At 47.8% G+C, this 15,724-nt stretch overlaps 1 protein-coding gene across 3 annotated transcripts in view; it reads right to left on the reverse strand.

The window, feature by feature from the left end:
- Window positions 1-456: 456 nt before the first annotated feature.
- SCRN1 (secernin 1) overlaps window positions 457-15,724 on the reverse strand; it is a 67,733-nt gene continuing 52,465 nt past the window's right edge. For all 3 annotated transcript variants that reach the window (XM_047694185.1, XM_047694186.1, XM_047694184.1), the window contains 3 exons: window positions 15,045-15,210; window positions 6,551-6,731; window positions 457-4,459 (listed from right to left, as the gene is read on the reverse strand). In XM_047694185.1, coding sequence (XP_047550141.1) covers window positions 4,301-4,459; window positions 6,551-6,731; window positions 15,045-15,210 — 506 coding nt within the window. In that variant the 3' untranslated portion in view covers window positions 457-4,300. The remainder of the gene's footprint in view (window positions 4,460-6,550; window positions 6,732-15,044; window positions 15,211-15,724) is intronic.

The following is a 15,724-nucleotide window of genomic DNA, read 5'->3' on the forward strand; positions in this document are numbered from 1 at the left end:
TGAACAGGGATGTACAAACATCTCTGAGGCCTTGCTTTCGGTTCTTTTGGGCATCTACTCAGAAGCAGAATTTCTGGCTTATATGCTAATTCTATCTTTTCAACTGTTGTGAGGCACGGCCATACTGTTTTCCATATCAGCTGCACCATTTTCCACTCCCACCAACACAGTACAAGGGCTCCAATGTCTCCACAGCCTTGCCGACACTGGTTATTTTCTGCTTTTTTGATAGTAACCATCCCGATGGGTGTGAAGTGGTCTCTCAGTGTGCTTTGGTATTTATTTTTAAGAGTGACTTATCCACAGAATGGTACACCATGTTGGAAACGCTGAGCTGATTGGGTTTTCTGAAGATGCCAGTCAGAAAAATATATTCCCCTTTGTACATTTTCTATTTTGTGACTGATGTCCACATTTATCACATTTATTCATGAAACACAAGGATATTCATTTGAGTGGTTTTTTTTTTTTATTGTATGCTTGATGTATTCAGAGACAATTCCAAGGGCAAGCACTGGATAGGGAAGTTATCTGGTTCATAGGTGTTTGTACAAAAGGCTGTTAAGACTACATGGTCAGTTCCCACTGCAGGAAACACAAAGATTTTTCTTTTTTTATTATTCCCTGCCAATAGCATTTTCCAGCTCACACATTTAACTTCTCACAACATGACTGCAAACATGTACATATTCATTCCCATGAGAAATCTGCATGTGACATTTCGGAATGTTTGAAGTCAGTCTGATAAAGCACACTTGACACAAGCCATAGGAGGAGAGCTGGGACTTGGGACTGAGCAGGATGAAATGTCACAGCCACGGGGATGCACAGGGTGGTGCTGGGATAGCACGTGCATGTGACCCACCACTCCTCCCCCTCCATACAAGAATAGTCATCTGGGGGGGGGGGTCTCTCCTCCCTCCTCCTTCCATGTGCTTCCTTCCTAAGGCTGAGAGCTCAGCCAAAGACCTCCCTTACAAATGACCTGACTGTTCTTTAGCTGAGAACGCAGTTCGTGGTTTCCTAGCAGGCACATTGGTCCCACCTGGTTTCCCTGCTGGGCCAGCCAGGGTGGTGTAACACCTGTACCAATGCGGGATGATGTAAGTTAGGGAGCAAAGTGGTTTGCCTGGTTGGCAATTATTTTTTATACCTAATGATTCACCCAATAGTGAAGGAACTTCACTGCTAATATCTAATATGCATATACCTGCTCTGTTAACTTGTAAGAAAGACTCTTCTTAATGGTAACACTGTGTCTTATGTTACTGGGCACTAAGGAATCACCGTAATTTCAAGTACATCCTTATTCTACCTGGAATTCCAAACCAGCCTCCCAAGAATTAAGAGTACTATTCTGCTTTGCTAATTTACTTTTACTGTAGCCTCTTTCCCCCTAAGGGGATAAGGGGTGTCTTCATCTATGGTAAATCCCATCTACTAGACAAGACGAAATAGCTTATGTTTGGTTATGGGGCATGGGAATAGGGGAAAAATTCCATCGTGGCCATGTCCTCTTTCTGCACAAAGCATGCACAGCTCCCCCAGCCAAGTCTTAATGGATACACACATGGTATTTCAGGAAGCTATTTACACACTGACCTTTAAACATTGCTTTCATAGTTCATCTTGAATATTCATTTCCCCACACTGCCTTTAGAAAAGCAATCCCTGGTCAAGAAATCATCCACATAGTGATAAGCATTTTTCAAAAGCAGAGTCTGTTAGGAGCATTTAAAAAGAAACATCTCACCAACAGCCTGCCCAAAATTCAACAACATATTTTAAGCAGTTGACCTAAGTAGGTAAAAGTCACAAAAAGTGAGTCCAGGCGCATCAGTAGACTCCTAACTCTCTTCTTGTCTTTCCCCACAACCCCCCAGGCTATTCATCCACTGCTATTACTGGGGGTTTGACTGTACACAGGTCCCCTCAGTGCCAGAGGGAAGCATCCCAGCCCCATTTAACTTCTGCCAGGTTGTGCCATGGTGGGCTGCCACGCCCCCTGGTGGTAAGACAGGAGCATCACAATTGTGACGTACAGTGTTAGCTAAGACAATTCTCATTTTGGGTTGGCCCTTCTTTGAGATGCTGGCCAAATGTCCCCTAACAGAAGTAGCCACTGTATTTCCCACTTCACAGTGGCTAGGCATAGGCTGGATGGGTTATCCATGACCTTTTCATAGCCCATAATAAGGGAAGCAGGCCTCTGTGTAATGCAGTCTCACTAGACTTCTTTTGGTAAAACCCTGAATCACGGTGGGTATCTCTGATCTGATAAAGTGTTTCTATAACAGGTGGAAGTGAAACCATGTGGTGAAATTTTACGGTGGCTTTTCTTAAATAGCCACTAAGCAGGGGGACTTAAGAGAGGCAAGGTACCTCTGTCACCCTTCCTCCCCTACCAAGCCTCACCCTCCCCTGCCTTAGCATCCGTAAACAGATGCACTGAGGGTGGCCGCTCCCTCTAAGAGGAGACCCTGCATTCATCGACAGGGAAAGCCCTGGATGAGATTCAGCTACCACAAGCCACCATGAATGGCTGTGTTAACTCTCTCAGCCCAAACAACCTCCCCACCTCCTACCACTCATTGTTTACGATTTTACAACCAGAATTCACAAAACTGCTGGACCAAAAGCTCGTGGTGCTCTGACACCCACACTCTTCAAGGGAAGTTGGTAGCCTAAGATGTGTTCTGATAAGACCCGTGGCCCTCTGTGCCCACATCTGTGTGTGAGACCACGTCCCTTCCAGCCCACACAGCCTGCCATGCACTGTGGTCAGCTCAGTCACTAACCCTAGGTCACTTTGAAGAGTACAAACACTCTCAGTATTTCCACTTGCCAATTCCGACCAGTAACGAAGTGTGAATGGGCCCCACTGGCATGGGGGAGGCCGGAGTAAAGGAACTGCTGTCCTTCCACTAGTGGCTACACCTGCTTCCCCGTCTATCCATCATCTCTGCCCCCCAAGCATCTCACAGCACTTGAGAGTATCAATGGTCAGAGCGAAGTCCCCCCACCCCGCACTTGCCCACTTCCGCTACCTTCCGAGAGCAGCTGTAAGGACTAGTGGGAAGGACCAGAGAGAGCCAGCTGCATCCTACGTGGTTTGTGGGCTAGAGTGAGCTGGGCAGGAAGGCTGGGGGTTGGATCGCTACCCTGTGGCGAAATGCTTCTGCAACCATCTGTCACCTCCTTGCCCTCTGTCTTCCCAGTGCAGAGCCCATCTGGTCCTCCTCACACGCTCTTCTTCTATGCTCTGGTGGTAAGTCTATGCTATGCTTCTATCCTCTGCGTGAACGCGATGATGGAAACAAATCAGTTTAATTCAAGTCTCTGCAGAGATAATGTTGTCGCTGCTCAGATTCCAGCTACTTTAACTGAAATCTAGACAGTCAAGAGTTTCTCCTTTTCTTTCCCTCGCCAGCTGGGGAAATCCACAGCTTTGTGGGGTGGAACTATGCCATGGGGCCACTGAATTAATCCTGAAGTAGACGGCCATCCTCGGGCCCGAAATCATTGCACCCAAAGCCACATCCAAGGGGTGGGCACGCTGCTGGGCAGGGAGAGCCCAGATGATGTGGGGTATGCCACCATGCGGCTGCCTCGGAGTCTCTCCCGTGGGCACTCCTGACTCCACTAACTAGCTGTCCCACACACACGGGCTGTCTGCGGGTGCCCTGCACACAAGCATGGTGTAGAGACTCTAGTACAATCCCGGGAATCAGGATCAGCTGGGACCCCAGAAGGGCTCCCTTTGTTCCTCCCCAGTGGTTTGGTCCCTCAGCAGACACATGTGGGGACACTCTGCATGACAGGCATGCACTCATGTGACGGGAAGCCTGGAAGCTTCTCCCTCAAGCACACACAGAAGAGCCCTGTGCCTTCTGTCAACCTGGAAGAAACCAGTACTGAAAGGAAGAATAAGACTTCAAAAGATTTTGCTTTTCCCGCACACTTAAGCGCTGTGCAGCCCCCTCCCGAGGCCCGATGAACCCTCGTCCTCCATGAGAAGGTTAATGTGTCCACTGTCACTGAGAGGCAATAAGAGCGGCTGGAAGTGCACAAGCAGTCATACAGTCGGACGACAGGCAGATGGAGATGCGTTACATTGCAAAAGAAGGGAAGCTACGTGGTAGGAGAAGGGGTCACTGCTGAGCTTCAGGGCGGAACACAAGAGTGTGACTTTAACACATCTGAACTTTCTCATTTTACTCACACAGGAGAGTGGTTTGTTTTGCTGGTAATTTAGTAAGGTGGGAACGTTTAAATAAGAAGGGGAAAGGGAAAGCTTACTTCACTTAAAGAACTTAATCTCCGTATCAACACAGTCATAGAAAAGATCCCCCACTTCGGTGGGGTCCAGGGGGTCAGAGCCGGTCAGGATTTCTTCCATGGCCTCCAGGCCTTGCTTCTCTAGTTCCAGCATGGTCTTTCTCAGTTGGCGACCTTGCTCCTGAGGAAGGACAGAAACAGCGCGGGTCACTACAGTGGACAAGAAAGCCTCCCAGAGGCCCACCCATCCCGTTCAATCTGTTTCCCCACAACTGCTACAGGGACCATTCTAGAATGCCAGGGTGGTTATGGTACTTCCCCGCTTGGCATCCTTAACTCCTCGCTGCCTTCAGGACAAAATCCAGACTCTCAGGAGACACTCGGGAAAGGCCTTTTGTAAGCTCTCGCTTGCCTCCCCTCCTGCCATGGCCCCCATGTCTCCCTTCCCTTCAGCCAGACTGAATTAACTATGTTCTTCCAACCCATGACACTCCACTCTGCTCTTCCTCAGCACTTGGTCAACTTGTACCCATCTCCAGGCCTCTCTGAACCTTTCCTCTGGGCTGTCAATGCCTTTACTCAGCCATGATTGTCCTTTTCCTGTCTTGTTAGGTCTGTCGACTTGCCTGCATGCTCCATTAGCCCACGATCTCCTGGGAGTGAGAACTGAGCTCATCACTATGCTCCACTGCCTGGGACACAGTAGACATTCCCAAGAGCCGTTTGTAGAATGAATAAATGGATCAGCGAACAAACATGTTCCACACATCCCAACTTACTTTCATTCTGAGGTGGGGAGATCTCTTCTTCCACTCACTCACGGCGGATGACCGTGAGAAGCTTTCATGGGCCTAATTTGTCCCAGAATGGAGAAGCTGCTGTCACCACCCATCTACCACTTCCTAACAAGCCTTTGACACAAACCAGTGGTCATTTCTCAATGTCAAAGCCCACCCAACCTCATCGGTCTCAACTCTTTGATATTTTGCGCAGACTAGCTCAAACACACAGCCCTTTTTCCCTCTGCCTTCCAGTTGCCAAACATCCACAAAACCATGCACCAAGTGGCATTTTTATTCGGGGCTTGCTGTCCTCCACCTAGAAAACATGCACAGTCGGGAAGCGAGGTGGACCGCCCTGAGCAAAACCCAGCGCAGCGTGGTGGCCGCGCTCATGCTTCTGGGGACACGTTCCGCAGGGAAGGCAGATGTGAAAACACCGTGACTTTCACACATCCAAATGGTTGTTTCTGTGGCACGGAAAAGCAAATTCTAGGAGTAGCAAGGCTGCCCTTCTCTGAGATTCTTTCTGGATTCCCCTGGATTTACTGTTGATGTTGCCCTTCTTTCTATGCTTTTCACAGAGTCCACCAAGCTAGGAAGGAGAAAATAAGCTCCCCCAATCCACACAAATGCAGGTACCCATTCGTCCACAAGGTGTCCCTTTCTTCAGGACAATCTGGACCTGTTCTAAGTTGTTAAATACATGCGTGGGAGGCCAGTGGGCATTTAACGACCATGTTCCCCTCCCCTTCAGCAAAACAGAGGCTTGGGTTTTATACGTGATCTGTCACTAATGGCTGCGGTGGGCAAATACAGAGTGTGTGTCTTGTTTGAATTGATGTCTTGTGACTTCATTTACCAAAGCTTAGGCCAGGATGGGTGTGGGAAGCTGCACAAGGAAGAATAACTTTTTTAAAAAACTCGGAATTTGGGAATCTTTTTTTAAAACTTTTTAAAATTATAGTAAAATATACATAACCTACAATTTTCTGTTTTAGCCATGTTTAAGTGTACAAGGTCAGTGGCAGAAGGACATTCGCACTGTTGTACACCCATGACCACCATCCATTTCCAGAAGTTTTTCAGAGTTACTTTTTTTTTAAACAACATATGACTGTACCTTTAAGTAAAGTTTTGCCATCTTGTACAACTCTGTACCCCCAAAAGTATAGAAAGATTCTTAGACAGCAGAAAAGCAGTTATCCCTACTAGAACCACATGTTTCTGTTATTCCTAGGTAAACAGTAAATGAAAGAGGGATATCCCAAGCCCACTGAGTTCTGGAACAACATCAGAAGTAAAAGCTTTGTTTCATTTGGATTCAAGAGACTGGCTGGAAAAATTAACAGCAGCCTTCTAGGAAGGGCCTTGGGTACCTGGATTTCTGAAAGGCAAGCTGGTGAGGAGGAAAGTGATGAGTTCCATAACTGCTCCCCTGTCTCCCATTTTGCAGACCACGCCCCCCTCCACAGGCTTGGCGCCAGGCTCACCTGGTCACTTTCGATGACAGCACGTGCCCACTCATGGGCCTTGTACAGCTCATGCCGGCGGTCTGGCTTCTCTAGGAACCGAGGCTCCTTTTTGGCAGGGTCATTGTCCCCAAAACAAGGAGACTGTGCTTTGGGGACAAGTTTCACATCATCAACAAAGATGAAAGGCTTGAATATGGACCTGGAGAGAAAGGAGAGGTGCTTCAGCCAAATTGAGCTTGAGGCTTGAGGACACCAGACCGTCCTTCCGCTCAGCAAACACTGCCTGAGCCAGCTCGTGGTGGGTGGTGGGTGGGTGCCAAGACAGAGACACCACTGCATATTTTAGTAAATATTTTAGTAAAACTGTCATTTACCAGCTGCAAATTCTCCTATTAACAGCAAGGAGACATCAAAACAGACTTGCTTTGTTCTGGGAAAACCATTTGAGAGGCCCCTTTTAGTTATGTAAAGCAAGGCAAACAGACACATAGTGTCTAGAGGAAAGGGCGCCATGGGCCATCTATTGGCACTGGGAGAGGTCTGCCTTTCTCTACCACAGCTTGCTCAAAGTTGCCTCCTGGAAAGGAAGGGTCTGAGAACCCATCTCTCTTTTTTTTTTTTTTTTTTTTTTTCTTAAGGTTCTACCTATTGGCAGATGACACAAAGGTTCCCAGAGTCCCCGGACACACTATATAGAAACAGAAGCCCAGTTGTGTCAAAGAGGAGCTCTGGGCATAGGAGGTGACTAATGCAAGAATTCCTTCAGCTCTCTGCCACGATGGTGCACCTTAAGGAAAACAGCTGTGTGTGTGAGCACACCCACGTGCACCCATGTATCGTGCATACCTGAGCACATGTACACACACACACACACACACACACACACACACACACCAAAAGAGCCACGTTTCTAAAAAACTGCATCCTGGGATCCCAAGCCAACAGGGAGTGTGGAGACCACATGTGAGTGTGACATAAGGAGAGAGCCTTCTTCTCCTCTCTCTGCACCCAAAGAAAATAGCGCTGAGCGACGGCAGTGCTCCTGTACCCCAAGGGCGGCTTGCAGGTAGCTGCACATGGGGCAGCACCTGGAATAACAAGAAGACAGAGAAGACTACATCCAGACTCCCACGCGTACTGATCAGATTTGGGTTCTTTTCTCTCCTCAAAGCGGATGCCCCTCAGCCATTCCACGCCTCAGGTGGGGGAGCAGTGAGCTGGGACGTTGACCCCTGGGCCCTGAGGTGGCTGGGCCTGAGGTGGCCACAGCAGCCTTGCCAGTGTGCCCCATAAACATTTCCAGGTGTGTCACGATCAGAAAAGAATCGGAAACAATGACCTTGGCTACCCAAATTGTGTCCTTAGACGGGAGGCATCAGCAGCCCCCTACAGCCACACCCCCATCCTGCTGAATCAGAACCTGCATGTGGACAAGGTACCGGGGGGACTCCTGACACACCAGGTCTGAAGAGCCCAGCTAGGTTTCTCCAGCTGTTCGAAAGCAGAACATTTCTGAAGGGAGAACGTTCCTCGGAAAGCTCTCATAAGCCAAAACGACATAAGGCGAAGAAGCAATTACCATTTTGTAAAAGCAAAAATCCTCTTGGGATTTCTTGTGTGTAGTGAAAACAGTTACCATACTAACGTCCATCTTTCATAAAAGTGAAGTGGGGTAAAGTGAACTTGCGGATAGTGGGGAAAATCTGTAATGAGAACTGACCTCTTAGATTGGTTCCCTGAGGTTATCAAGGGAAGGAGGCTCAGGAGAGGAAGAAAGAGCCAGAAGTCACTCTGCAAGACTGGGCTCCAGCTAAGTTAATGTGAGAATTAAAAGCAGTGAGACCTTCATGCTCCCAGCTGGTAGAGTGGATGGTGCTGATTAGGGATGGGTGCCAGGCACCCTGCTGTCTGCAGGGGATGCGAACATTTACAGGAGACTAGACCCATCCTCAGCCCCTTCTCCTGGAAGCACATGGCACGTGGGCCGGCCTACTTCCACCAGGCCAAGGCTGCCCCAGGACCCACCCTGCCCAGGACGCAACAGGGCTACCCTGCACAGAGGGCTGGCAAACCGCCAACGGGCACCTCCTCCAGCCTCTTGAATGTACATGGATCCGACCCTCCCACCCACAGAAGGCAAGCACCCCACCCTTCAGGGCTAAGAGCAAGTGGGGCTCCTGAAAAGTCTGCAGCACACTGTCCTCCCACAGACGTTCAGCTGCACCCTCCTGGGTGGGCAGGGTCTCGTCTGTATGGGAGGCGGGGTCTGGGCTCCCGCCACACAGTCCAAAGCCTGTGCAGTGCACATCGGCTCAGCCACAGTGTCGCTGGCCAGAAAGGGTCAGAGCTGTGACCTCCACGGGCTAATGCTGGGCGATGGGGCTGGCCCCAGGCTTGGCCTCTGGCAAGGCTTGACTTGACTATGCATTTCAGGGCCACTCTGGCACAGTGACCCCGTGGATGAGATTGGATAAAAATTGCTGCTGATGACAAACGGCAATAGTACTAATATTTATTTAAGTCAGAATGTTGGAATTATAACTCAGGCTTGAATATTTGTGGCTACGTATCCAAAAAAAGCAGAATGTGGATAACTCAGTGGTCCCCAAACCTTCTGATTTCTTGCCAAGCCTCAGAAAAAATCACACTAAACTTCCAAATAGGTGAGGAGTATCTCTGGCACTTTCCCACACTTCAAGCTCAAATGATAGCTTCTCAAATGCCACTTGATCGAATCTGTGTTCATTAACGGCCCAGAAAGTAAAGGACTTGACCAAGGTCACATGTCCAGCCAGTGGCAAAGCTGAAACTGTCCCCGGGGTCATAAGTCACCACCCCTCCCAGGCCACCCGGACAGGGCAGGGCATAGTTTGTCACACTTTGGAGCTCTCCCAGGGTGTCCCAGGGATGGCTCTGATGTGGGACACAGCTGAGGGGGGGGTCCAGAAAGCCGGTTCTGCTCTGTCCTTGGTTTCAGAGAAGCCATCAATCCCGGAATTTGCCCTGGTTGCTCAGCCCCTCCATGGTGCACTGTGACAGGAACACAAGCTAATAGGACCAGAAGGGGAAAGTGCTTCCAGTAGCAAAAGGCAGCCCAGCAGCTGGTCAATGAGGAGGTTTAAAGCTGGCTGAGCTACTCTGAAGAGACAATCCAGCCTCAGAAGGGACAATGAAGCAAAGGAAGCCATGAGCAGCACAAAAGAAACCACATCACCACAACCATCAGCTCTCCCTGAGACAAATCTCATGTCTGATGACAAGAAGCACAGCACGGCTTCCATGGTCTGGCTCAGAGGTCTGCAGAATGTTAGCCTTGGGGACACTTGGAGCCACAGCCAAGAAACACGTTCCCCTAGAGGAATCTTTGCCATTATCTGTCCTTTCTGTCTTCTAAAACCTCATGATTGATGCACTGAGCCAGTGTAAAAAAAAAAAAAAATCTGTTTTCCTTTCAATTTTTTTCTCATTTGGAAGGAAAACAAAATTACCATGAAATCCCCTACCATTTTATAGTGTATCATAATTCTCAAAGTGCTTGCCTTCAGTTCTCCTGCTACTCCTATTTATCCATTCACTCATCAGGAAATACGTGTTGAGTGATGACTGAGCAGCAGATACCTGTTCTAGGTGCTCGGGATACAGCAATGAACAAGGCAGGGCAAAAATTCCCATCCCATTTTACAGATGAGAAGACTGAGCCTCCTAGCAGCTAAGTGCTTGGTCCAAAGGCACATTCTAAATAAGTGGCAAATGGAGAACTAAATTCAGATGTCTGAAGCGGAGGTCAGTTTTTCCCCACTACTTCTCAATATTATAGCCTTCTATTGGTTTTTTATACACATTGTCAGAAAAATAACACCCTTTTTGTGCTTTGGGATTTGGAATTTTATTATCAGCAGCCAGCTAGCACTTCTGACCTCAACCTCGGCTCTCCTCACTGAAGGTGCAGGTAGTCCCTTAGTGACTAAGCCAGGCTTATCCGGGGCCCTGGAGTCCCCGGCAGATCCGCTGAGGGGAGTCTGGAACAGAGCGGGGGAGCAGCACAGGCTCCTGCTCAGATGAATCTATTAAACTTTCAAGCAAGCTCAGAAGAACCCAGAATAGCCAGTTTTCTCTCAATTGCAGGTGTCCCTCTGCATGGGTCACTCTGGCATTTTACTGTGAGTCACTTTAATCACACAGTCACAGCCACATCTGGCTGAGAGCAGAACCTATCAGTGAAGAGCCTTTCTATTTAGAGGGAAAGAGAACTAGTACTTTTGGAGCATGGGACAAGCTTCGGGCTGGATCCAGATGCTTTGGAAGCTTCTGAAGTCAAAATTGTAGGGTAGGAGAGAGGACAGAGATGGTGCTGGACAGATTCAGGATGAAATGGAATGGGAGGTTTGCTATTTTGCATGGGGCCCTCAGCTCTGTGGGCGTCTGTGCCCCACACGGGACCAGAGCTGTACTTACAGAGGCTGGGGTGTCCACAGCTCACGGTGTTATCTCCACCAACAAAGAAGTGCCACTGGTTGCTACATTTGAATTAACAGATGAGACAGTCTCAGTTAATCCAATTTAGCCTCTCAAGCTTGGTACACTGGGAGAAGAGGAGAAAATGCACGTGCGCGTGTGCGCACACACTCGCACACACGTACACACACACCCCAGGTCCCTTGCATCTCCCCAGCTCTTTGCCATTAGCTAAACAAGGTCAAAACCTTATTTTCCCTGAAATTCTCTATTCTCTGTTTCCTAGGTTTAAGTACACAGCCTGATACAATTAGAGAAATGGGTTGGGAAAGAGCCTTCTAATATTTAAAATGGAACATTTTTCAGGGTTCTCTCCCTCTTGGTTTATCCATCCTATACATTGAGTATTTGTGGGCTTTCTCAGAGGTGGGGGCCTCTTGGTGATGTGCCAGTAGGACAACTTCATCTGAAACAAATAAGCCCTGACTCATGAGGTCTGCCAGTTTCTGCGGTGTGACCCACGGCAAGTTCCCAGTGTGATGTCACCGAACACAGGGGTGGGCAAGAGAGGCACATAATCAGCTCTCACCGGCTCCAGCACCCTGTGGGACTCCAAAGGTCACAGTCTCAAAGTGCTAAGGGACTTCTCTACTCTTTCCTTCTCCCAATTCTTCATGTCGCTGAAGTTTTGGCAAGCGTCGGCTTCCGCCAAGGCTTGCAAAGGTCAGAACCAGAGCGCTAACGCCAGTCGGTGTCATGATGTGGGTGAATATTCAGCAGAATATTAATATTATGGAATCTGCCTTCTCAGTAAAATTAACGCAAGGTCTCTGGCATCTCCCTGTATTACCCAATGTCTGACGTCTGCATCTCCATCCAGCTCTCAAACTTGCCTCATACCTACTACGCGCTAGGAGGGAAGGAGAAAGAGGGAAAGAGAATGCAAGAACAAGTTATTTCAAGAGAAAGATCTGTACGGAACGCGGTGAGCAAAGGGCAGAGAAGTGCTGAAGCAGAGAGAACAGTCAGATCATGTCCTTTGGTTCCACACGTTAGCTGGGAGGAGTCAAGAACAGAGTCTTGCTCTTGGATTGTCGTCTTTTGCCACCCCCTGCTCTGAAATAATTTCCTGAAAACATCTCTCTCATGCTTTCAGCGTCAGCAGAAGCCGGCTAAAATTTCCCCAATTCACTACCTAAAAGCCCAAGAGTAGGTAATTATGCTTCCTGCTGACAAAATACAAAATGTTAAACATGCCCAATTACAGAGACACATGGAAATGTTGAATGTGTGACAGTTCTCACGGTTGCAGTAAGAAATGTTGCTCACTTAGCCCTGGAAGATAAAAACGAATGTCTTCCGGAAAGCCCTTCATCTTCTCAAAGGTCTTTTCAATTAGTTTAACCGTGAATAATTTTCTTCTACAATTACTTGAAATTTTCCATATTCAGTATGAGAAGGCTATTTCCCAGCCTGATTTTAGAATTGTACAAGGCCGTGTACTTCACTCTGCAAAACAGCATTGCTTTGTATCAGCGTCCCGGCCTCATAGAGCCCTGTCTTCTAAGCACAGTTGGAGCAGGTGCCTGAGACATCAGAAGCAAAAGGGGTGGTACAGGCTTTCTTCGGTTCAACCCACTCCCTCAAAGGCTCCTGCTTCCTAATGAATATGTCCAAATGCGTTGGCAGAGCACTCCTGTCACTTAAAAGTAGGGCTCTACGTGCGCATGTGTACCCCTGTGAGCTGGCAGAGAGCGTTCTCAAGAGGAGGCTGAGCCCCCAGTGCTGGGGGCAAGCGAAGTCAGAGTCCATGAGAAGAAGTCCAGATGACAGGGGAGGAAGGACGCACTCATAGCTGGTGGACCACAAAGGGGGCGAGAACGGGGCCATCCATGAGACCAAGCATCGAGCCCTGGGAGGTAAGATCAAGAGGAGGCAGCTGGGATCAAACGGGAGTGCATCCTGGGGGGCTGGATGGAACCCTGTGGAGTGGAGGCTCACAGCCGGAGGCCGGAAGAGGGGCCACATGAGGGCGGCCGGGCTCCTTTACTGGAGGAATGGGGGTGGAGGAGAAGGAAACTCAGCCTACACTGGACACTGCTTCAGGGCTCTCTGCATTTGCACATGCTCCCTCTGCCCAAAATGCCATTCCTGCTTTTTGTACCTAACAAACTCTTTCTCTTCCTGCAATGCCTGGCACTCAAGGGATCCTTCCTCGGTGAGGTCGGCTCCTTCATCATCGCCTCCAAACCACCTGTTGCCTTGTACATACTTCATCCCTCGGACCCAACAAGCATGATATTTTGTACACAGTAGGTGCTTAATAAGTCTCAGTGAATGAATGAACAAATGAATGAATGAAAAACTAAGAATAGCTTATACTGAATTTAATAGTCAGCTCCGGCCAGAAGGATTTGTTGATATTGGCAGTAGTTTAAAATTAAGGCTGAGAGGTGCTTGGGTGGCTCAGTCCATTAAGTATCCGACTCTTGATTTCAGTTCAGGTCACAATCTTAAGGTCCTGAGATTGAGTCCCATGTTGGGCTCTATGCTGGGTGTGGAGCCTGCCTAAGATTCTCTCTCCCCCTCTCCTGCTGCCCCTCCCCCCACCCTACTTGCGCACATGCTTTCTATCTCTTTCTCTAAACACAAAAAAGTAAAGAAGTAAGGCCAAAGGGTCAAGAGAGGTACTGGGCTTTTCCCCTGAGTCATTTAAGAAAAAGTCCCTAGATAGACACCATCACTGTCTTATATTCCTGAAACAACAGGAGAAGAATAAATATGTTCAGCTGGAAGGAATGAAACTGAACAGCTACAGACCTCCTGGTAGCAGTCAAAGATTTGACACCCAATATTCAAATAGTAATGATGGTTTTCAGCCAATGGAACCCCCTAAACATTACCAGTGAAACTACTGGAACAGAAAGTCTTCTAGAGATTTCCAGGCTGAGGATCAGTCTTAGTTGACAGATTCCTAAGCCCACCTTAAAGATTCTGATACAATAGGTTTGGGTCAAGGCACCTGTATTTTTCAAAAACTTTCAAAAACAGAATTTCAAAACAATGCTGATAATGAACAGAATTAGAGACCATTAGATGGTTGTGTCTAACTAAGCCACTGATGATATGACTTGTGGTATATGTGACTGAACATGACCAGGGAACGGGGCTGCTGTGTGCCTGGCAAATCAGAAATAGTTTTAATAAAGAGAAGTTAAACCTACTGTGTATTTACTTGGATTATCTCATTTAATCCTCCCAAGAAGCATACAAAGTAGGAGCCAGTATTATCCTCATTACACAGTACAGACACTAAAGCTTACAGAGGTTAAGTAATTTACCAGCTACTAAGTGAGACACATGGAAATCAAAATCCTGGCCATCTACTCAGACATTGTATTCTTAAACACTGAGCAGTACAACCCCTTTGCTAAGTATATGGGCAGAAAGCATCTCCCTGAAACATCATGTCTTAAGGAAGTAGCTGGTGCACTTGACATTGCTTCCATCTGCATGGCCTCTGGACCATTTTGTCCTCTAACTTATAGGAACTGATTGCTTTGCTGAATCTTGGGCATTTCTGCATCTGTCTCACTGTGTGGTTATTTATGTTTGCATCCCTCAGATATAGCACAACACTTGGCCCATGGTATTAACTCGATACATACTCGTTGAATTTAAAACAATTTGATTCCATGAATGTCATAAAAATGATGTGACTAAGAGCAAGCACTTGGGTGGGTGGCTCAGTCAGTTAAGCATCTGACTCTTGATGTCAGCACGGGTCTTGATCTCAGGGTCATGAGTTTGAGCTCTGAGTTTGGGCTCCATGCTGGGCACGGAGCATACTTTAAAAAAAAAAAAAAAAAAGATGTGACTAAAGCTGAGAGCTTCCTTTAGCCAAAGTTCTTTGTGCTGCATCGGCCACATTGGACCATGATGGAAAAATGTGACTCAGCTACAGAAGGGGAGGTACAGGAACACAGTGTACACTTATTGGATGAGCTTTCAAGGGAAGAGCACACTTTCTGCCAGCACGACTGTGTCTCAGACAAACCTGGAAGGATCTGGGGTCCCAGTGAAGTAGTGAATGCATGGCAAGCTTCTGTTCTGAGGCAGAACGGACACTACGCTGGCTGTGGTAAGGAAAGTCTCGGAGTCTATACAGACACCACTGGCTTTGTCCCGTAAGAGGTCAATCATAGTCTGCACAGTGATACTTTCTATAAAGAAAAAAAAGAAAGAGACACAAAAAGAGAGAGACTGTAACAGTGGCAGATTGTTAACCAAATTCCATTCATTCCTTTTCTGCTTTAGTAACAGAACCCTTGGATGGATAGCTGGGAACACAACTGCCCAGCTACAAACTACATTTCCCAACTTCCCTTGCAGCTACGTGTGGCCACAAGACCAATCTGACCAATGGGAGATGAAATGACATGGACAACTTCTCCGTCACACCCATAAAAAGGACGACTTGTTCTTTTTTTCCCCACCTCTTGTTGCTGCCTAGGACACGCCTGCAAGTGGACCACAGATGGAAGTCCTGTGTTCAGGCAGAACAACCCACCAGCCCTGGACTGTCCATATACATCTAGACCATGAGAGAAAAATAAGCTTCCATTTTCTTTAAGCCATATTATTTTGAAGTCTCTTTGTTAGAGCACTTAGCAATTCCTCAACAAGTGCAGTACACAATAGAATGATTATCTATAGGAAGGTACATGCAGTCTACAC

Source organism: Lutra lutra, chromosome 11 (assembly GCF_902655055.1).
Source record: "Lutra lutra chromosome 11, mLutLut1.2, whole genome shotgun sequence".
Taxonomy (NCBI): domain Eukaryota; kingdom Metazoa; phylum Chordata; class Mammalia; order Carnivora; family Mustelidae; genus Lutra; species Lutra lutra.